Genomic DNA, 23,059 nt, shown 5'->3' with positions numbered 1-23,059 from the left:
ACATCTCTTGGGTTTAGTGATAAAGCACAGACCTACATAAAGTTTGCCTTACTTGGTGTCCTGAACATTATTTGTTTTATTCCCCAAGAGCATCCTTTCTTTCCTTGGTCTTAGAGAAGATCTATTGTCCAGATGCCTGAGAATAGCTACTAAAGGTAACAAAAGGCAGAGAAGCATGAAGGTCTAAATACACTGAACCACCCAACTCCTGGAAATCTGGCAAAGACTAAGCCAAGATTAAGCAGAGTAAAAGTGAGTGGAGCCAAGTCATATACATCTCACAGCAGAATTAATTCAAAAAGTGAAAATCTCTCATTGCCATGCTCTACCCATTTTGAGGAAAATCTGCTTCTTTTGACTCATATTCCGCTTTTGTAATGTGAAGTCCTACTTGAGTTGCTATCTCCCCTTGAAATCAATCCCCATTACAGCCAATCCAGACAGTCGCTGCAATTATAGAGAGAGTTAGAATGTAACAGCTCCTCAAAGACCTGTGCCTCTCAAGCCCTCACCTCCAGGAAGAGTAATTTCTTTGCATTTCCATATTTATTCCAGTTCACATAGAGTCATAAACTCCATATGAAAACTTATTAAAAGTATACCATATATTTTGCCAAGAATCTACTTCTGGAAAACTGAGTTAATTGTGCTATTATATAATTGTGGTCTAAGCAAGGCTTTAAAATGTATTTCACAATATCTTTGTTGCACAACCTCAACCTTCTACACAGAAGAGTGAATTGTTCAGGGTTCTAGTATTGCAGTGCTGAGTCATGGAGATGGTTCATCTGTAGCAGGAGGTGTTGAGTCATGGAGATGGGTTCACCTGCAAAGCAGAGGTGCTGAGTCATGGAGATGGGTGCATCTGTAGCAGGAGGTGTTGAGTCATGGAGATGGGTACACCTGCTATCGGGGGCTTAGACCTATGGCTTTGCTAGCAACTCAAAAGAGAAAAGCCCATTGACAGCTCTAGACTTCAGAGCTTCAATCTGTAAAAAGAAAGGACATGTATTATTCAATGATATTTAATGTGTCTTACAGGACTATTACTCTTCTGATTCTTGGAAGCATTATTAAATTTTCAAATGTGCTTGAAAGCTGTGTCTTCAGACAGAATTACAGCAGAAGAATCTAGAGTCCTCTAAAACAACAAATAAACCTGGGCTAAGTTTCATTCTGAAGCTTTTAAAGGAAGTATTAAAATGTATAAAATGAATATTCTATACACAAGTAGTCATAGTTTCAGAATATAGGCTGCCACAATTTCTAAATAAGAAAGTGCCTTCTATAGATGTTTTATGCTAACTCAAAAAAATTAAACCATAAAGAAAAACTCTAGGGTACTTTCCAACCATTAAATTTCATAATCTCATACTCTGATAGTTGGTTTTAGAGTAGATTTCATATTCAGTAAGAGAGACAGGCTTTCCTTGTTAAATTATAATTCAGAGGTAGAAATGCTATCACTTGTTTTCTTAGAAAAAAATAACACCAGAGTCTGTGCTTGACTGTACATGCCAATTAATATTTAAGCCAATCCTATTTCTAATGGTTGGTTAGTTCACAGGAAATTGGCTTTTAAATTTTTTACCTGTTACTTGAGGCTGCCAGAAGGCAGAACAATGTTTCCAGTGACAACATACAATGAACACCAAACATAGCAGACAGTGTACATTATTTGTATTATGAAATTATATGAAAATAACAGGTAGGTAGAAAATTATATGCAAGTCATAGGGATTGAAGTCAATGTATAAGAGTGTCTAAATATTAACAACAAATACATTAAATGACATTAATATATATGTACTTTGTAATAGGTTCAACAATACCCAATATTCAACATGAATTCAACAAACGATGCACAAAACTAAACATTTGCCCTGCCTCTAAAGCACCATTGATAGACCTTAAAGTCACAAGTATAGAGAAAGTGTTCACAGATCATATGACTCTGTGCTTTGAATAATTTAATTCTTCCACACTGATCTGCAGATACTTGAATCTCACTCAACTGTCCAGATAGCTTTCTACCTACAGACTGAAAAGCTGATTCCAAAATCCTTACACAGTGCAAAGGAGTTAGACTAGCCATGTTATCTTCAAGCTGGAGACCAGGTAATACCTAATGTCAGGATTTCTCTAATGCTAAACAATCAGCCCAGTGTGCCAGACCATGAGGTTCCCTAGAGAAAACAGTTGTCCAGAAATAAATGCATACATAAACACCAGATTTTTCTCATTAAAAGGTTGTATTTATTGATTTTATTTATATGTCTAAGTGTTTTGCTAGCACCATGTGTGCACACTACTTTTAGAGGCCAGAAAAGGGCATTGGCGCACTTAGAACTGGACTTACAGAGGTTATGAGCTACCATGTAGATGCTAGAACCAAACCCATGTCCCCTGCAGGATCAGTGAGGGCTCCTAGCTTCTGAGTCATCTCTCTAGCTCCATAAATGACAGTTTTCAATAAAGTAATTCAAGGCAATTCAGGAATGGAAATTAAATATTTAATAAAAATTTCAGAATCACTGTGCAAATGAATGGAAACAAAATTTATTTCAACTCTATACCTCAAACTAAACAAAAAGTTCATTTGAGATATATCATACTATAAAACATAATAGCTAAAACTATGAATCTTATAAAAGAAAAGCCAAGAGCATCTTTGGTCACAGGTATAAACAATGACTATGCATGAGTGTATTCATGTGTGGGGTACATGTGGGATCAGAGGACTGGGACTCTCCAGGAACATCTACAAACATTTCTCCTGATATAAAAAAGTCTGAGCATTAAGAGTGCAAACTATACCAGTACTTGCAGTATCAAAACTCAAAAGTATAACAGTATATGTTCACTTAAGTGTATATAAAATATACATCATTTTTAAAATAGGAAGAATAGTAAAGGATATCTTATGAAAATTATTCAATCAGGGACCTCTTGGAAATAAGGCATGCAGAATTGTGGGCCAGGTGTTTTTGGTTTATTTTTGTTTGGGCTTCTCTGATATTCATTCAGTAATTATTGAGTAACCATTACATGTCTTCCACTATTCTAGATGCTTTGAAATTTCATGTCAACTTGGAAAACTAACAAAAGAGTCAGCTTTCAAGTTGCTAACAATCTATATGGAGAATAGGAAGAAATATTTAAAAGAAAGGAATATCATGATAATCAGTAGCTAGTGTACTATTTAAAACCATGACATGCTTTTAGAGATGAAAAAGCTAGCCCATAGCAACACTGTCATCATCCTCCATCTTACTGATGACAATTTTTAAAGTTATGATATGCCTATACTTATGATGCATCTTTGCCTTATTAATTGGTCATGCTTTAAGGTTATGTCAGAAATAGCATGTACAAGTGCATCTTTGAAAACATGCCAATTTCCCAAGGTTTCTTTATTCCACAACAGCATGTGACATTGAATATATGCATACACACACACACACACACACACACATATATATATATACACATATATATATATATACATATATATATATATGTATATATGTATATATATATATATATATATAAAGCATCAACTGGTGTGAGACAAAAGGTGGATCCAATGATGGCACTCCTTATGCTATGGAGCAAAGTAAAGGTACCAAGACAAAGGGCATCCTTCTGTCTTCATATCAAAGACAAGCCACTCTAGTGCAAGAGAATCTGATGCCCAAGTCATTAAGATGTGGTTGCACATAAAAGATGCAGTGCAGATAATTCAAACTAGACAAGAAGAATATGCTGTAGGAATAATTCTTCTTGCCATGGTATCTGGCACAGACAACAAATAAATCTTCATTTTTTTATTCTAGTGTCAGGCCATGAAGGAGCCACAAAGCCAACTTGTTATCTGCCATTAATAGCAACTTTGTGGGGTGGTTCTCAGCTATGGATAGCCTTGACTTCTGTATATAAGACAGAGACTTTCACCACCAGAAATCCCACCCAACAAAAAGCAGCCGTGCCAGTGACTCAACACCTTCTACAATGTGAAGTTAGCTAACAAACTGAAATAGTAAGAACTGTGTGGTTTTTCTGTAATTAGAAACCACACAAGAAATTAAGCAAAGCTCTTACACATATGTTCTTAGGCACTGTTCAACCCTTAAAGAATCAGCTTCAACTTCAGCTTTGCAGGTATATCCTGGGCCCTGAAACTCAGGTCCATGCAGCAGTCTAAGAATCTTCCAGAACCATGCATTAGACACCCATTTCCTGCTTATATGTACTGCACCTCTTGGTACACCCATGATTTTGCTGGCATAGCCTTCTTGCCTGCTCACATGTCTAGCTCCAACTTGAGTCCTTTTCCTTGGCAAAGACTTTCTCAGTGAACTTCACAGCATAGCCTTTGATCACACTTTCATAATTAAGAGTCACTAAGGTAATTTACTGTCAGAAGCATCCCTCCCTCATCAGGGTCAAATGCCAGATTGGGGGATAAAAATCATAGGTTCTGTTTGCAGAACTCAGTTGAAACCAGGTGGACTTCTCAAAACTGGTTTGTAAAGTTTTGTATTCAATAACTTACAAGTGTTATTATCTATGGTATGGTCTCCTGGTCAGTTCATAAAACCACATCTAAAATATTATGTGCCAGGCTGAGGACATGGGATCAATACGACCTTTCATGGCATCATTTTTGGAAGAAATAGCAATAAAATACATAGTATGAAACTTTGATCTGTTTCTATGCTACACTGTCAAAATCAAGCCAATAACAAAATGTTTATGTGATCAAAAATGCTTAAGTGACTATTGAGGAGAGGATACCTCACTGAGTCCCTACAGCACCCACTTGCAGCACTTACCACTACTCCACATTCTCCAAGCCTCTGCTGGAGCCTCAGAGAAAACCCTCATGAACTTCAGATGCTTCCCAGCAGCCCCTGCCCAGTGGCAGGAGGCAGGTGGTGGCTGCAGTGAGCCACAGGGCACACCATTGCTTCATTTGGCTGAACACATAGCACACAACCTTACATATGACAGCATAACAGACCTTAAGCTTCTCTTTTACTACTCATCCACAAAAGCATTCACCAGAGAAGGAGCTTAACAGAAGACAGAAAGAAAATGGTTCGTAGATCTGCCTCTTTGATCTAAAAAGCAGTCAATAAAAATATAGAAATAAGTACTTTAAAACAAAGATGCTCTTAAAAGGCATGCTAAAGCTAGCTTATTTCCTCTCATAGCCATTCCTTTATAGAGTCTCATGCTTCCCTTTAGTGTTAAAGCACCACACCACAAGCCACCATTCTGCTTTCAGAAAACACAAGGCTAATGCAGAAATGATGAAGGGACTTCTCTTACCTCTCAGTTCCCCCAGATCCAGCGATGTTCCCAGCTGCTCTAGTAAGGCAACCCGTGCTGCATTCTTTTTGTGTTTCTTGCCATCGTAATGCTGCTGGGCCATCAGAGGATTATTAAACCAGGCTGCGCAGAGGCCACAGTATCTGTCTGAGTCTCTCCTTTGATAGGGAGGTGTGACCACAGGAGCCGTGTCCACTCGAGGGGCCTTAAGTGAACTCAGGGGTGTTGCTGCGGAAGAAAGCAACAGTATGTCAGTGCATGCCTGAACACACTTCCCTTAGGTATTGACGAATAACCATCCAATGCTCATGATGGCAGAGGCTTTGTCAAGACTGGGAAATCACCATTGCCAACCATCATTTTGAGTAGGGTACAAACAGGAGACTCTAAACCACTGAGATTGAAGTTTGGATAGTTTTAAATTCTTGAAGGACTGTTCTCTCAGTCAACTTGGAGTAGAATCAAGACTGAAAGGCTCAGAATGAGTCAATTAGTACTATCGTGGAAAAGGGCTAATAAACTAAGGCTAGTTGGTACCAAGTAGGAAAGCATGCTACATGTGTCAGGTTTTTACTGGGATAGGCTATTTCAAACCACATCTGCTAACACCAACGTTGAAAGGACAGCTTGTCTCCCAGAAGACCCAATAAGACACTCTCCTGAGCAGAAAGAAGTTGCATATCCAAGCTCGAAAGGCGCATATCACTATTTTGAGATTGTACTCCCAGCTATTAATTTAACACATCCCATTGTGAGTTTAGTTATTTCTGGCCCAGGGAAAGAATAGAATTGAACTTGAAGGAGTTTACTAATGGCAAGTAAAAATAACTTCTGTATGCTTTCAACATATAAATTGCTTCTTTTCTTACAATGCGTGTGCCTGGAGTTACTGTCCTATTTCTCAGATGATTGACTTCAAAGACAGCAAGGGGAATGCTATAAAGGTGAGGGATGTAGTTATAATGCATGGCTCAGAACCAAATACTTCAGCTCCAAGGCCAGAGCCTCTTCTCAGACCCCCAAGAACTTTCATGTTTAGTAAACCAAGAGGCCACCTCTTTGTTTTTATAAAGGGTTGCACTGAATCATAGAAAAAAATTATTTCAATCCAAATATGTTGGAGGAAGAAACTGGTGTTCAGTCTCATTGGCTTGTTAGTCATAAGCAACTTAATAGCATCTTCCACATGCCCCTAATCCCCATGACATGGATTTGTAGTTGACAAAAATCATGACAATTAGAGTATTCTTCCATGGAAAAGCAACAGCTTTGGAAATCAAAGACAAGTTAAAGAACCAATTAATCAACTTCTCAACCTCCCAAGCATTTATGGGGGACCTTTAATGTTCGAATTAAATGACTGATGCACAAATACGTACTTACTATATGACACTTTCATCCAAGCGGCACACTATCACGACAGAATCTTAAGCAGACTCACTTTTATTCCAAATGCTCATCATGGTTGTAGCTAAGATTAAACTAAATGGGCTGCCGTGTGGAGGAACTCTGATACATTTAATGTTTTTTAAAAGCCTCCCTGCTGAATTTGGTCAGCTGGAACCATACAGAAATGAAGCCCAAATGTGGGCCATATGTCTCATCTGCCATCTGGTATCATTCCATCATGACTTAGCAGCACTAATGAAAGCTCCAAATATGCAGTCAACTTGTCTATGAAAAGATATCTATCTCCTATCGCAAGGAAATCACACCTTGCTTCCAAAGTTTTCCTACATCTTTTCAGTTTCTGCAGATGCACAGCTACATGGCAATAGAAAAAAAAACATCCTTTGTCTGCAGTCAGAATGAATGTTGGCTCCTGAAGCACGGTTGTTTTTTTTTTTTTTTTTTAAACTGAGCCCTAGAAGGGATTTCACGGTCATTTTTGTTACTTGATACCTGATATTCCACATCTGAGAAGGAACAGCATTCAAGAAATAATCTATCAAATGGATTACCCTCTCTAGCACACAGGAAAGCGTTTGCTCTTCTGTTTGTGTTGGAGTTTTACTCCCTCCAAACTCCACTGTCTGAGTGTAAACCTGGAAGTTTTAACTTTCTCTTTTGTCTTGTTTTCTAGCCATCTCTGCAGCTCCAGCCAGTTTCCATTCCTGTGAAGCCTGTGAAGGCAAGCAAAGGTGCAGCATGGAAAAAGCTTTGAATTGAAGTCATATGCCAGTCAGACAGGGCTTCACCACCACCAGTCTGGGTGACTCCTGGTTCCTGATGTCTTTGGTTTCCACAAAGTGGCACTGCAGGGTCACCATCTTCTTAAGCTAGCACATTTGTGGTTACAGGCTCACCAGGTGGCAATGGAACAGTCTGTAGAAACACTTTCTTTTTCACAGCTTTGACTCAATGCCAATTAAAGAAATTATATAGGAGCAGCTCACTCTCAGTTTTAAATCTGTGTGTGCATGAACCATAACACAGGGCTTAGCCAAAGTGTACTATCCTAACCAAATGAATACTAAACAGGAATATTGATGATCTTTGATTGAAAAACTTCTTTAGTTAATGTGTAATTTTATACTTTTTGTATTCTTTCTAATTGTAAGAAAATAGCCAATACTGACTTTACCTGCCTTTTTTAAAACCTAAATCCAGAAGTGTTAGCCACTCAAAACCAGTAGGTTTTGTATTTAAACATTACATTCATCTAAATTCTAGTATCTCTTGCTCAGATTGAACTTCCAACCAAACACATCAGAATAGGTGGGGATATGAACTAAGCCCAAAAATTCGTACCCACACACCCACTCTAACACTGGTTCATGTTTCCATTGTCTATCCAGTGCTGAGGATCCTAGTCCCAAGTACTACAATATTTTCCTTAAAAATTACCCTAAAATAGCAGGAGGTGCTGGTGCATGCCTTTAATCCCAGCACTCAGGAGACTGAATCAGGTGGATCTTGGAGTTCTGGGCCAGCTTAGTCAACAGAGTAAGTTGTAGAACAGCCAGGGTCTGTCTTGAAAAAGAGCTCCTCCCCAAACTACCATAAAACTGATGTAGATCTCCATGAAAAAGACAGCCTCATAACATATGCAGCAGCAGTACCAAAAATTGTCACAGCTGTTTTTCCATTTTATGAAAACATAGATCTCAATAGTAGCTAATATTACACATTAATATTGCTAAAGTTAAATAGCAGTTTTGATTGTTTTCCCATTTTGATAGTGGGAAGTTGTGATTACCTGCCATCAACTGACTCTTACCAGTAGGCACGTGTCACCTTTCTGTATTCTTCCTAACCCTAATGCTACAGGCCCTGACAACTTAGAGTGAGCTCACTTTCCTTCCTCTAAACTTACAAGCATTTCTTCACTATACCATTCACTTGGCATTTCTTGAAATCACTTTCAATCTTAGTAATCATATAAATGTATGTTTGTGGATATGTGGAAGAAAAATGAGATAATAAACTTTTACAGATACATTTGTATTCACTGTCTTCTCTAGTATATGCCCATAATTCCTTACTGCATTTCAAAACTACTTAAAGTAAAAACAAAAAGTAGGGAAACCCCAAGTCTCTCTATGATTCATTTATTAGAAGAACTTGGCCTAGAGTCATGCAATGGCATTTATAGGCTATATATTATGTAGTGGTAAGCATACTGGATAGAATTATTGATAAGTGTGTCCCCAGGTTCATATACATGTGCTGTCTGGTGTATGTATCATTATATGCATTGGTTAGTTTTTATTTCCAACTTGTTACAAACTAGAGTCACTCAGAAAGGAAACCTCAGTTGAGGAATTGCCTCCATCAGCTTGGCCTATCGGCATGTCTGTGGAACATTTTCTTAATTGTTAATGACATTAGAGGGTTCAGTCCACTGAGGGCAGTGTACTCCTAGGCAGATGGACCAGGGTTGTGTAAAACAGCCAGCTGAGCAAGCTATGGAGAGGAATGCAGTAAACAGTGTTATAGGCTCCTGCCTTGGATTACCTCTATGAAGAATGGAGAGCTGTAAGCTGAAACAAGCCCTTTCTTCCTCAGGTGGCTTTTGATCACAGTGTTCATCATCACAATAGAAAGTAAACTGGCACAGCACATGTTTAAAATCCTGAATGTGTTCAGTTTCAAAACACTTTTAGCCTATATGTTTTGACCAGAAGGTCATGGATTTGTAGACAGTGAAAAGTAACCCAAACAGACCCCAGTATTCTCTAAGAATTAACACAGCAGAAACACAGCTTCCCTCAAAACGTGACTTAGAAGACTCACAGCCCTACACATATTTCATATCCTTCTGCATGCCTTAAACAAAGTGTCAGGAAACTGCATCTCAACAGAAACCTTTTAGATGAGCTGTCTCCAATGAGAATAATGTGTGCCTTTGACCCCATTTGTGTTTTCTGACAAAACCACCAGCTGATTTGAGGACAAAAAAAAATGTTCTCGGTGTCTGCACTGCTGTCTAACTACTGCCCTACACTACAGCAAGGCATTGCTTGCAACCAGACTCTGCATGAGTGGTAAGCAGCTAGTGGAGTGCAATCCATGCCTTTCATTGAATGACTGAAACAACTAATCAGTGAATAAATTAAGTGGTCATCATTATAAGCACGTACATTGAGACAGAAGCAAAAAACTTTCCTTTTGTTTCTAAACTGTGTCATGAAAGGCTTGAGAAACTCGGTATTATGATAGTCAGTGTAAATATAAGCAAGGATGTAACAAGATGTTGAAGAGGAGACCTTGACAGCTAAACAGCTTGCCAAGTACGGACACACACCCCAGGCTTCCTTTTTCTTTCAAGCTAAATTAGGTAAATTAAAAAGCCACTATTCTCTAATTTCCATCCATTTTGTGGGTTGGCCTATTTATTTTTTGGAGACTATAAATTGTGTGCACCATTCTAGAAGCTTCACTTTCAAGTAGGAAGTTGTGTCTATCCTGACATCTAAACTCTCTCTCCCTCCACTTCTCTCCTCTCTCTCTCTCTCTCTCTCTCTCTCTCTCTCTCTCTCTCTCTCTCTCTCTCTGTGGTTTCTGCTACATATCTGACAGCATTTTGAGGAGGCTGAGAAAAAGGTGGAGGTAGGTCTAATGGCAGGAGGTCTTTGGGGTGCTACATGTTAGCATGGTCCCTTATATTTGCTCCTCTGCCTTTTGTCTGCCAGGAAGAGCAGTCTTAAGCACACACATCCACTCACTTACCATGATGCTCTTTCTAAGAGGGTAGGGGACAAGTAACCATGGACCAGACCCTCTGAAACTATGCCTCCAGTCAGGCATTTTATTCAGAAAGTAACTCAGAAGGTACCAGTTGCTATAAAATGGCTGATATTTGGAGGCTTCCCAGATTCAGAACTTTCAGGGCTGAAACAGAAAAACCTGCTGGCTCCACCCCTGCTTCTGAGGACAAAGCTGGCTTAGTGTCACATTAGGAAAAGGAAAATCTGTGAGAAGTTTGGAATGGGTGTTTCAATGAAGCAAGCAGAATCTAGCACCAGATCACCAAGGAGGCATGGAAAGATGGTACCTGAGGCAGTAATGAGTAGCTACCTACTTCTATCCCCAATCCCCACCACGGGGGTGAGGGGGTGCGGTCAACACCAACCAAACACTGAAAACACCTTCCAGTTTTTCCAGGTTTACATCCTCCTCACATCTTCCAGGTCCTCTCTCTCTTGTTCTGATTTTCTCTCTGCTAATCTTCCTTGCTCTCTGTCTTCCTCTTCATTACCCTTCTTTTCATCTCCCACACCCTGTCTCAGTTTCTCTCTGCTACTCTCACTCTTTGAATTCTAGTCATTTACACTACACTCCATTCTCTTCTCAGGCTCACTATTCTCAATGATTTCTTCATGTTGAGGTGACGAAACACGGACTACTGTAACAAAGATCTCACCCCATTGAGACATAGCCAGGGACCCGTTCCACCTAGAGCATGTGGTGTTCTCACAATGGCAATCTTCTCCATGATGCTAATCCTTCCCACTTGTAAGTTGCCATAGTTTTCTACTTCCTTGGTTTAATTGTCCCAGGTTCTTGATTGGCCATTGATGCAATTTGGAGATCAGGAGATGAACCATTCATAGGACATTCTAGTAAGAAGCAACATCGGAAACAGCAAAGACCAGATCTGCTCTATGACCAGCCCCACAATTGTGAGATCTGGTTTCGAGCAGGGATCATGAGTCCAAATGATGCAACACATCAAGCCCAAGATGTGTTGTCAGCATCTGTTCTCAGTGGGCATTATTTGAAATTGTACATTTTCCCTTAAAAGAAATTGATTTCCAATGCTTATGATGGACCTTCTTTCTTATCTCTACTCAAATTAATGATAATAGTAACTCCAGCAATTGTCACATACCCCCCCCCCAATACTATAGATAGTAGTACACCTGACTGGATCATTAAATGCTGACTGAAGGCATATCTGTCACTGTAAATCTACAGCTTCATTGCCAAGCTATCTAGATCCTACTGCAGGTATCTGACTCAACTCCATGCCCCTATGGGAGGATCCATTCAGACTCAGGTCCCTTGCACACTGCCTGTGATGTGTTTGATGCACATATGATGAAGGAAGAAATGAAGGGATGGAGGGAAGGAGGAAGAAGGTGAGAGATGGGGCTAGAGAGAGGAAGGAAGGAGATAGTAGAGAAGGGGAGAGAAAGGGGAGGGAGAAGGGAGAGGAAAGAAGAAGGGATGAGGAGAGAGGAAAGAAGAAGGGATGAGGAGTAAGGGAAGAAGGGAAGGGAAGAGAAAGGAATGGACTTTTTGCTCACTTTTATCTTGGAGAGTATGTTTTATGTTTAAATAAATAATTCCTGAAAGCTGAATTTGAAAGCTTTGAGGATTTCAACAAAACAATCTCCCAGATCTAACAAAGAAGGTATATTCATCACAGGTGATGTGTGCATCCATATTTTTTTTTAAAAAAAATCATATTGCAATAGGAAAAAAATATGGTCCTGTTTTAAGAAAGTATTCATCATCTAGAGAAATCCTCAGGACAGAACATAAACTGCAGGATATGGTTTATATTATGCATAGGGTAGAAAACCAAATCACTCATGAAATGATATGTCAACAGATACAACATAGAACTATCTACAAGTATTGTAAGGGTACAAATTAATATCTTAGCAAATATTCTTGTATATAATCTCATCAGTGCAGAGGCAAGCATTTGTATTTTATAAATCATATGTAGGCTGCATTTCATGCTACCATGCATTGGTACAGACTTGAAAACGTGACTCTGGAAACTTGCAGCACCACAACCAAGTCTTAAATCTTTGAAGATTTAATTTGCAATGACTTATTTGTTGATTTGTTGTTGATTTTCCTGGGAAAAAATAGTGTAATCAGAATATAATGTAAGAGTACCCGTGTCTTCTTTCAGGAGACCCAGGAGAGAAAGGCAGTTTTCATACCATTTTCAAAGACCAAAAAGTGTTCTAATTATTTAGATAAGTTAAGTACCTCTCCTCTTCTCATATGAGGGACTCTGAAGTAAATAATGTTCCTTGTGCCATGAAGAGAAAAAACAAATCACATGCCACTCTATAAATTAAACACTATTGTATGTTTCAAGTTATACACCATTGTGTATTTCCCAAAAATAAACAAAGAGGAAGATGGTTTCACAAACTGTCATTCTAACTCAATTGTATGTCAACATTCTTAGCATAATCAGTTTGCTAACATGGCTTGCTTCTTCACCTATCTCACGCAGCATGAATATGTTATCAGTCCTTATTAAGACAATAGTCATAGATCACTGGCTTTCATTACTACAGAGTAATTCCCTCCAGTTTCAGTCACTGATTGGACTCTAAATATCTTAAGTACATCTATTTTCTGCAGGATCTTTGAGGCTGAAAAAGAGGCTGGCTATTCTATAGAAATGGAAAGCCTTTTATTAATTTTCTCATACCAACAAGAGTTTAGAATGTAAGTTCTGCTGGACAAGGGTTATTATGTGTTTGCTTACTTGTCCATCTCAGATGCCAGGAACTGGATCTGCACATGGCATGCTCTTGCTAAAGAAGGAAAACAATTCAGTCTCTGTAACTCTATTTGCATGTGAGAAAGAACAATGGCTTTCTTAGGGCATCCCCTGACTGGGTATAATGGCTGACACAGAATCACTGAACAAAGCTCTCTGCAGCCTGCTCAGAAAAAAAGTGTTTTCTCAGAGAAGACATCCTGACACTAGGTCTGCAGATTCTGCACAGGGAAGATGCTACAATCCCTCAGAGTGGCAGAATCTCTGGTTTTGTTTATGGTTCCTAATCCCTTGGTGGAGCTGGCCTGAAATAATACACGGGCTCATACAAAATCCTTAGAGGGTTTTTAAAATCTGAAGACTGGTAAAGTCTTGTGGATCCCACAGGAGCCACTTGCTCGAGGTAAGCCACATTTTCAACACTAGATGACATGTCCCTTTCAGTCATTCCCTGTATCTGGGAAGCTGGGCTTTTGGGTGTTATCCAGAACTAATCTAACTGACCAATGAGGGGTTATCCATGTGTGTTGCTGAGGTTTGTGATGCTGTATACAGTGTCTGGCAGACAAAGATCTTCATTGGTAGAAAGGTTATTTAAAAATAAAATGAAAAGATCTTCTTGCGTTTGATTTGTATTGTTTTCCATTGGCCAAGTCATTAAAACAGACTTACAAAATTGTTTAGAACTAACTATTTAGTAAATGTATCTGAGAGGTATTTCTTTTGACCCAAGGGCTGAAGGTGCCTACTGCAGCACAATTTCAGATGCATTAAGAATTGTAACATTGTGCTTCTATGGAAGTTGTACTTCTAAGACCTCCAGTTCTCTCAATGTTCATGTGTTCAGCTTCTCATTACTACGATAGATCTCAGCACATTTAGGATATTTATAATTTTCTTTTTAAAATTCAATTGAGATCATTTAGCATCCCCTTTAGAGAATGCACTTTATGACGTTATTTGACACGTCTGAATGGTCAGACCTATTACTCTTGCACTTTGGGCCCTTTATTGATTAAACTTAGGGTCATTTGTACATAACCATGTGATTCCATAGTAGTCTATCTGATGCCCATGGTGGCTGCTAAGTAGCAGACAATGAGGTAGCCTGTGTAGCTTTGATAACCTGCACTAAAGGTTGATTTACAACCTGATCAGGGCAAGGTGGGACAAGAGATTTCACCACTCTGGTGAGAATGGTGCACACTTTAAAATCCTTGAGTTGTAGAAGTTTGGAATTTTTCCTATTTTTTGGATCCATAAAAAAAGTGAAATCATATATAAGGTTGAACTGCTACTTACTGCTTGGGCAGAAATTAACTAACCATCTGTTTACTGGACACCTGTAGACACAATGACATGTCTTTAGATCTCTTTCTTAGAATGGGTAAGAGGCAACATTCAAGACAAGTGCAATGGCCTTGCTGCCAGGAACGGGTTGCTTCCCCACCTCCCAACATCTGCCCCCAGAAAGTGTCCCAAGCCAGAAGCATTACCTAGATCACAGAAACTAAGGTCAGAGCAGCAGGAGGACCGTGCAGCTGACACCAGCACTGGCACCAGCTGGCTACTTCTTTCAGCACTCCCAGTCCACCCAGCCCATACCCCACACTCCAGAGTAGGGAATAATTTACTTATCCTACAGCATCAGCTATTCAACTGGAGAAGCAGCTTCCTGGATCATTTCTTATAGCCCATGAATATTTATAGAGAAATCAGAGATGAGAATAGTGATCAGGCCTAGAAGCATGGCCGGGATAAAGTGCCACTACTAAATCTGGAGAAAGAGAGAGGCAGCCTTGCAGCCTGGGGCCAGAAAAAAACAGAACATTTGGAAGTCATGCTGGGAAGGGAGCCTGGCCTTGTTCTCTGAGCAGAACTCCCACACCCACACCTGCTTTTCCCCACCCACTCCCCCTACCCTCCACAGAAGGGGGCTCCTGGCTTCTCTGTGTAACTACAGCATTGGGCTTCTTGGTACACATACTCTGAAGTTAGCATTGACCTCAATACTTTATGGTTTCCACATTATGAAAAATGACTCTACTTGCATTAAAAGCACAATGCTAACCATGTGTACAGAGTGCTGATATTTATTCGCAGATCATCTGACTGCTTTTTGGATGGAAACAGACTTGAGAGTTGCCACTATTCTGACTTAGCTCTATAAAACTTCAGAGCAACTCTAGAAAGTCATGAGATCACGTGGGCACAGATGAGCTGCTCTGCTCCAGGTCATGGCAGGTCTCAACATTATTACACCAGGAGCAGCCAGAGTGTTAGAGACTGAGATACCCTGATCTCTAAGAATGTGGAGCCCCAGTTTTCTGTCACTGCTTTTCAAATTGAGCCGTAAGGTTGGTGAACAGAGACAGGTGCCATTAAGTAAGGAGTTTTTAGGCTGGGCAAGACTCTTCTGATAAATTTTGGAAAAATCATTAAGTTAGTACAGTTCCCAGAGGACCTTCACAAAGCATACACTGCTGAGGACATGAGAACAAAAATAATCTCTTTCCATGAGGCTGTGTGTGCCAAGGACCACCAGCGAGAGAACGGTTAGTTCAAATCTACTCCCCAGGGTATGCCCCCACCAGGAATACACATCTTTTGTTAGTGTGTTAATCTCAGGTTGCTCTCCCACCAAATGATGGGAAGTCTCATACACAAATTTGCCAAATTAGCATTGAGGACTCCATGGCTCTCAGTTTTGGCTGGGTATTTGAGTCAGCTAAGGCAAGTTCACCTATCACTGTCCTCAGCCTCACAAGACTAATTGGTTCAGAACCCCCTTAGGTAAGGGTAGACCTCAGCAGGCTTTAGCACTTTGCAAGTGCCTCTCAGGTGACAACAGTCACAATGGGGTGACAATCTATGGCATGGACTCCCTTTTCACAGCAATCTTCCCAAGCTCATTTGTATCACAGCTGGTACCAGGCAGATAGCACACCTCATGAACTTCAGTGCCAGAATGAACATGTTTTGACCCAGTTCCCCAGAACTATTTTTATTAAATATGTATTATGTTGCCAAAACTACTTATACAAAATGTCTATATGTTTTCTAAGAAGAAAATAACGAAATCAACAAACAAAAAACAGTGTCATTTTTTTTAAAAACTACACTAAACTCAAATTCACAACTCAAGATAAGGTGATTTTATATGGGTTTTTGTTCAATTTGGACACTGTAGGGCTTCTGCATCTGTTCGAAGATATGTTTGTATCAATCTGTACTGGAACCCAAACCATCTCACTGCTCACGCCTGCCCCTTAGTTTTGCATGGCTGCCTATCATGAAAAGAGTTGAGTCAGCAAAGGTTAGGACTGTGTGATGGTGAGTGTTCATGTAGCTGGCCACAGTTTTGTTGTTGATCTAGAGACACAAAACTCATCCAAAGCCAAACAAGATGCCTGATAGAATAATATGGTGGGTGTTTGAGAGCCAGACAAGATGGCTTAAGAATGAAAGCCTCACAGGCTGAAGAGTCAAAGCTACTTAAAACAGAAGAAGAGAGGCTAAAGTATGACTTAATAATATTTGAGGCACACCAGAGAGGAGGGAATGTGGCCTGTTGGCCATCTATTTTCCAAAGAGGCTAGAAAGAAGGAAGCCCAGTGGCCAGGAACATCAGGCCTTTTGATGAGAGGTACTTACTGACCAATGCTAATACATGTTGACTGTAGTCGGTAACTGAAGGCACGTGAGACTTCAGCACCAGGGAAGACTGTCAAATCAAACAGGCTGTGGGACTTGAAGGAAATGGACTCTCTGGAAACAAGTGGATAAGATAGGCTTTTTGTGAACTTGTTTCATCCCTAGACATGCTATAAACACTTCGAAAAGCCAAATTCTCAAATGCTGAACACCAGGATTTGCTAAATGTGTGAATTAACTTCCCCCTTTATGTTAAAAAAAAGAAAAAGTATGTAATATAATGCCTTCACACCCAGAGCTAGCTCCTTAACCCCTCCTCGGCTCCAATATTTTTTTAATTATTTTTATTATTTTACATATCAATCCCAGTTCTCTCTCCCTCCCATCCTCCCATGTCCCCTGAACCCCCATCCCATCCCCACCCACTCCACTGGGAGGGTGAGGCCTTCTAGGAGGGATCATCAAAATCTGTCAAGTTATTTTGAATAAGGCCTAGGACCTCCCTCCTGTCTCTAGGTTAAGGGATACACGCAGGAAAATGGATGGAACTTGAAACCATCCTGAGTGAGGTAACCCAGTCACAAAAAGAGAAACATGGAATGTACTCACTCATATATGGATTTTAGACATAGAACAAAGAATCACCAGCCTATAATTCACACCACCAGAGAAGCTAGGATATAAGGAGGAACCTAAGAGATTCATACAAGGTCCCTCACAGAAGGGAAAGGGACAAGATCTCCTGAGCATATTGGGAGCAGGAGGGATGGGGGTGTACAGTGAATGAAGAGGGAGTTAGGAGAAAGAGAAGGGGAGAAGAGGAAGAGAGAGGAGAACATGAGGGACTAGGAAGATTGAATCGGGGGACGAATAGACAAGGCTCCAATATTCTATATGAATTAGATTTGCTAACTGAAAGTGGGAAGTCCAGGCAGTCAGATCTCAGCTACCATAGTGGCTGAAAGCAAAGTGAAGAGGCTAATGATTAGCAGTTTATATCAAAGTATAATCGTGGGAAGAACTGATGAGTGAGTGGGCTTTAGCCTGTGCCCACTTCTCAGGCAAGTGATCTCTATAGGTAGCAAACTGGTGGCAATCAATCCTACAGATGACTGGGGACTGCCAACTTCAATGTCCTCCCTAACTTCCCAGTACTGAGGCCTTTGCTCAAACTTCCTGGATCCTGCCAATAGCCCTAGCTAACAAAAAGAATCAGAATTGTGGCCTGCAGAGGGGACTGAAAGACCTACTAGGGTACCCTTAATCTCCCCTTTGTAACTGGTAATACAACAAAATGCTCTTGAAAATCTTAGCTAAATTTAAAGTCCTGGATTCCCAGGCACTCAAAGAAATCACTTAGCAGGAAATCCACCAGAGAAGCAGTTTCTCTAAAGGCTGTCCGAGTTAAAAAGGGGAAAAGAAAGAAATCATATGCTTCAGTGTCCCTGAGCCAACTTGGCTGTTGACTCACTTGATAAAAATTAGCATATTTTCTACTGTATTCTAAACACAAAGCTAAAACCAGAGGCCTGGCTTTCTTACCCCAGGGTGTAGTGAACCACTGCATTTATGAGTAGGATGGGATGGGAAGGGATCTGAATGTCAAAGAGGGCTGTGACCATTGTCAGGAAACAAATAGGCCTTTTGAGGATAAGAGAGGAAAGGCAGGGTCCTAAGTATCAATAGAGCTCTGGTTTCTGGCAGAAGCTTCACTCTAGTCACTGGCATCCATATATCCAAATAGTCTGGAATATTCTGGTGGAAGCTCCACCTGAGCCCTGTCCCCCATCTCTCTCCAAAACCTGTTGCATCTCAGAAAGCCCACCGCAAGATGACCCCTCCCCCAGAGATCCAGAGATGCTCATGATCACTCCCTTCCAGTCTGTCTTTTCCAGCTCCTCTCTGGGGGAGGGGGTTGTTGGAAATCATCTAGGAGCATTTTAGCCATTAAACCTGAGCCTTTTCTAATTTGGTTTGATTTGGATTGTTGTTGGAGAGGTTCATTGAATACAGAAACTTTTCATTCTTAGGCTAAGAACAGTTCAGAGTAGATATTGTGGTGGGGGGTTGCTCTTCAGAAACACCTATGGGAAAGCATTAGTCTTGTCTTCCTGAGCTTGGAATGGGGAGGTTAACACCCTCAGTGCAAGGTCTGCTGAGGAAGACAAGTGAGAGAGAACAGACCCACTTCTAAGAAAGTCCTGGGGCCTCGTGGGCAGTATGTTGAGTTGAAGTACCCAACAGTAACCTGGCAGCTAGTGATGTAATCACAAAGTAGACCAAGCTTAGAGCCAGAGATATAACTGAGTGTATTTACAGGCTGCTTCTGTGGCCCTAAAGAGAGAGGAGGAACCTCAGGCACTGGTTGGTGCTGGCCTTTTCACCAATCTTCATGGTCAGAGAAAATTTAAATCTCTTTTGTAAATATGGAACACTATAATGCTTACCTCATTTGACCACAGTTCTTGTTAATGCTTGTAAAACCAAGAGGAAACACAGTGTTTTAAGGCTGGTGTTCAAGATCTGTGGGTTTTTCAAGGAATAAGGATGTTTGCTACTCATTATTTCAGGCATAATGCCTACTTTATGGGTGCCTTCTTAGTTTCATAGACTAGACATGGCCTGGGATCCTACCATTGCTGGGCAAATCACAGTTGCTGTCAGTTTAATCAGACTAGCAATGTACTCCATTCTGTGTGAGTTTCCCAAGACTAACTATGTTTGCTGCTGACAGTTTGAGGGTAAGCACAGTAAATTGATCATCTTACTACTTACTTACTTACTCTGCTTCTCCAAACAATGTCCTCAAGGGATAATGACAAGAGAAGAGAGCCTCTGCTGCCAACCACCTGCACCTCCTGGACAGACATGATTCCACCCCACTAAGCTTCAGGTCCCAGAAAAGGAAAATGAGATGATTTGCAATTCTCCAAAACTATTTCTTATATTTGTGCACAGCTATGGAAACAAGTATCAAGACAGACTATGCCAAGCCATCCAAGCAACCTGAATCAGAGGATAGAACCGCAATGGTATATAAAATCTTATATGCAAATAGGAGGTGTGAAGGAACCTGGGGTGCATACATTATTCAACATTTGAATTTATGTAACTTTCAAACAGACCTAGAATACCCTGATCTTTATTCATCCCACAGAGAACTCAAATAAGCAAGTCTGTGTCTCGCATGGAAATTCATGGATGAGTCCTAAAGCCTTTTCCCCAGGGAATAAAGACAAAGACAGAAATGTACAGTCGACACACACACAGCCACTGAGTGGCAGAGACCATAGCTGATTTGTCTCCATTTCCATACTGTTCATTGTCCCTACAAATGAAAAATGATCCATTTCAAGACTATAAATATCTGTCCTTGTGGCTGTGTTGCTGCTACTAATCACCTAGTGAGAGCCCTAGAGTTTGAACTGCTGTAATGAAGTGAGCCAAAACTGGCAAGTAGTTTCATGAAGCCTTGCTTACCACCAGAGCACAGAGCAAAGTTCTGGAACCTGCAACCCTCCCAGCTTTTGCTTTTCAGTTCTGACTGTGCCCAGTGCAAGTTTCTCACTTGCAGGTCTCTGCTGCTTCTTCAGTTAGATGGTCCTAATAATAATACATTACTATGCTTTATGCATGACAAAACACAAAAGACTAAATGAAACACTGAGTGTGATGCTTCTGAAATAATTGCTTTACAATTACCAGCTTTGGTACCGGTTTTATTAATAAGCTAGAGTTTGACTACTCAGCTTCACATAGTTTAACTGTATTTAGGATTTTTTTCCCAAATGTTTTTGTAACATTGCAGAGTAATGAGCAGACTTTTTGAGGCTTAATGTTTGGAAATGAATGTTGGGTAATTCTTGCTGGGTATATACATAGTCATTTCTCATTATTCATGGTAGGCTTTCAATTGTGGCCAAAAACATTGAACAGTCTTGAGCCAGTGCTGTTAGAGGACTAGCTAGGCTCATATGAGCTGTGGTCACATTTTGATCAATGGATCAACACATAATCCTGTTGTGCATTTGTTAATGATACATTACTTGATGCACACAGTGAGTACATGGCCACCTATGCTCTAACTAAAGCTTGAAAGAACCTGAACTGTTGCTTGTATTTTTCTCTACAAGGTCATCTCTACCTGCTTGCCTTAGGAACACTGAACTACACTTCAGTATAACCCTTGGGGCAATTTTAAATGGCAATGTCACCATGAAAAATTACAGTCAAAGACTTTATCCTCAATAGAAAGCAAAACCAGGACACTGTTCACAGTGTGGGAACTGACACTAGAAGGCGAGAGGGCTGCCTTGCTCAGACTCAGTGTGGATCTTTATCAAGGGGGAGGACTCAGATTTCTTACAGTTCAGCACCTGTGTGGGAATAGCTACAAGGTGCTCTGGAAGCAGATGCATTCAGTGTCTCCTATTCACCAATGATGAGTTAACTCATGTGCTACTGATACATACTTATGTGTATTTATGTAGGACAATATGGTCACTCTGTACTTACTGTGAGATGAACACTACATCAGGGTTTTCTGAATGTACCTTCTGCCTTGTACTCCTTCTACAATTCATTTGAGGGCTGGTGTGCCAACAGAACTTGTGAAAGTTTACATAGGTAACACAGAAATTAAATCTGGGTCTGCCTTCAGAGACTGTGTTTGTGTCTTGGATTGCAATTTACACCATCTATTTGTAAGGAAACTCAAGAAAGTGAGCAAGTAGGCCCACCACTGTCTTCAAACTTTAACCAAAGCTATACAACTGAAAATGAAGCCATCAATATTTAAACATCTATCATTATTCTAATGTTTGCTCCCAGTTCTACACATCAAATAGATATTTCCTCAGTGTGCCAACAACTGTGGTAAGCACCACGGCAAGACTGGGGAAATGACACCATGCTCCCTGCTAAGCATGTCTCAGGAGTATGACGATGGTGTGTTTTTTTCCAGGATGTTAAAACAGGCGCTACAGCAACTTCAAAAATGAAAGAAAGGTTATTGCAAGCTTTAGTGTCATTACTGTCAGGCTAACGATGTTTGGGAATTACAGAAAACACTGGGCTCAAGATCTACTTTTTCTGTGATAGATGCATTCATAAAAGCTTCCAGGTGAAACAGGACCCTGAAGGGACAATGCATCAGCAGGATAGATTAAGCTCTCTGGTAATAGCAATGCTCAACTCCAAAATAGCACACTAAAGACTTGCTTCTTGTTCTTGCAAAGTTGCATGTCCCCTTCCATTCTGTAGCCTGGCCTTAAAATGATACCTTATGTTTTATCTATTCACAATCAACTTAATGTCTAGAGCAGGAGGTGAGTAGGTGGCCCATAAGCAACATGTTTTCCATGAGCACTAAGGAACCCTCTAATATAAGACATAGCTCCATCTAACCATTCAGATTATGCATCCACAGTCTAATCATTATACTTCATGGAAGATACTGGTAAAGATGCCTTTCCAGGGTTGAGATTTACTCTTTCATTTTTATTTGTTATTAATTTAAATTTTACATTCTATTCCAGTTTCCCCTCCCTCCTCTCTTCTGCTCTTCAGAGAGAGTAAGGCCTCCCCTAGAAAATCTACTAAGTCTGTCCCATCATCTCGTTGAGGCAGTACCAAGGCACTGCTCTACCCCCACACTCCTGTGTCTAGGCTGAGCATGATATCTCTTCATATAGAATGGGCTCCACTAAGTCAGTTTGTGCATTAGTGTTAGCCCTTGGACCCACTACCGGTGACCTCACATATTGTCCCAGTCACATCATTGTCACCTATATTAAGGGAGTCTGGTTCCCCATTTGTCAGGTTCCCCATTTGTCAGACCTGAGTCAGTGATCTCTCACTAGCTCAGGTCAGCTGATTCTGTGGGTTTCCCCATCATGGTCTTGATTCCTTTGTTCATATTATTGATCCTGCCTCACTTTGATTGTACTCCAGGAGCTTGGCCCATTGGTTAGTTGTGGATTTCTGCATCAGCTTCCATCTGTTTATGGAAGACAGTTCAAGTTTCTCCAGGGTTGTGGATTATAGACTGCATATCTTTTGCTTTATATCTGCTATTCACTTATGAGTGAGTAC

At 40.4% G+C, this 23,059-nt stretch overlaps 1 protein-coding gene across 1 annotated transcript in view; it reads right to left on the bottom strand.

Moving 5' to 3' along the window:
* The window catches only part of Zmat4 (zinc finger matrin-type 4), a 327,753-nt gene that overhangs the window by 91,910 nt on the left and 212,784 nt on the right, over positions 1-23,059 (bottom strand). Inside the window, exon 5 of the mRNA XM_051182141.1 lies at positions 5,335-5,562. Within this exon, the coding sequence (XP_051038098.1) occupies positions 5,335-5,562 (228 nt within the window). The remainder of the gene's footprint in view (positions 1-5,334; positions 5,563-23,059) is intronic.

The sequence above is a fragment of the Phodopus roborovskii genome, unplaced genomic scaffold (assembly GCF_943737965.1).
Source record: "Phodopus roborovskii unplaced genomic scaffold, PHOROB, whole genome shotgun sequence".
Classification (NCBI taxonomy): domain Eukaryota; kingdom Metazoa; phylum Chordata; class Mammalia; order Rodentia; family Cricetidae; genus Phodopus; species Phodopus roborovskii.
The sequence above is the reverse complement of the archived record's forward strand: the minus strand, read 5'-3'. Positions and strand labels throughout refer to the sequence as shown.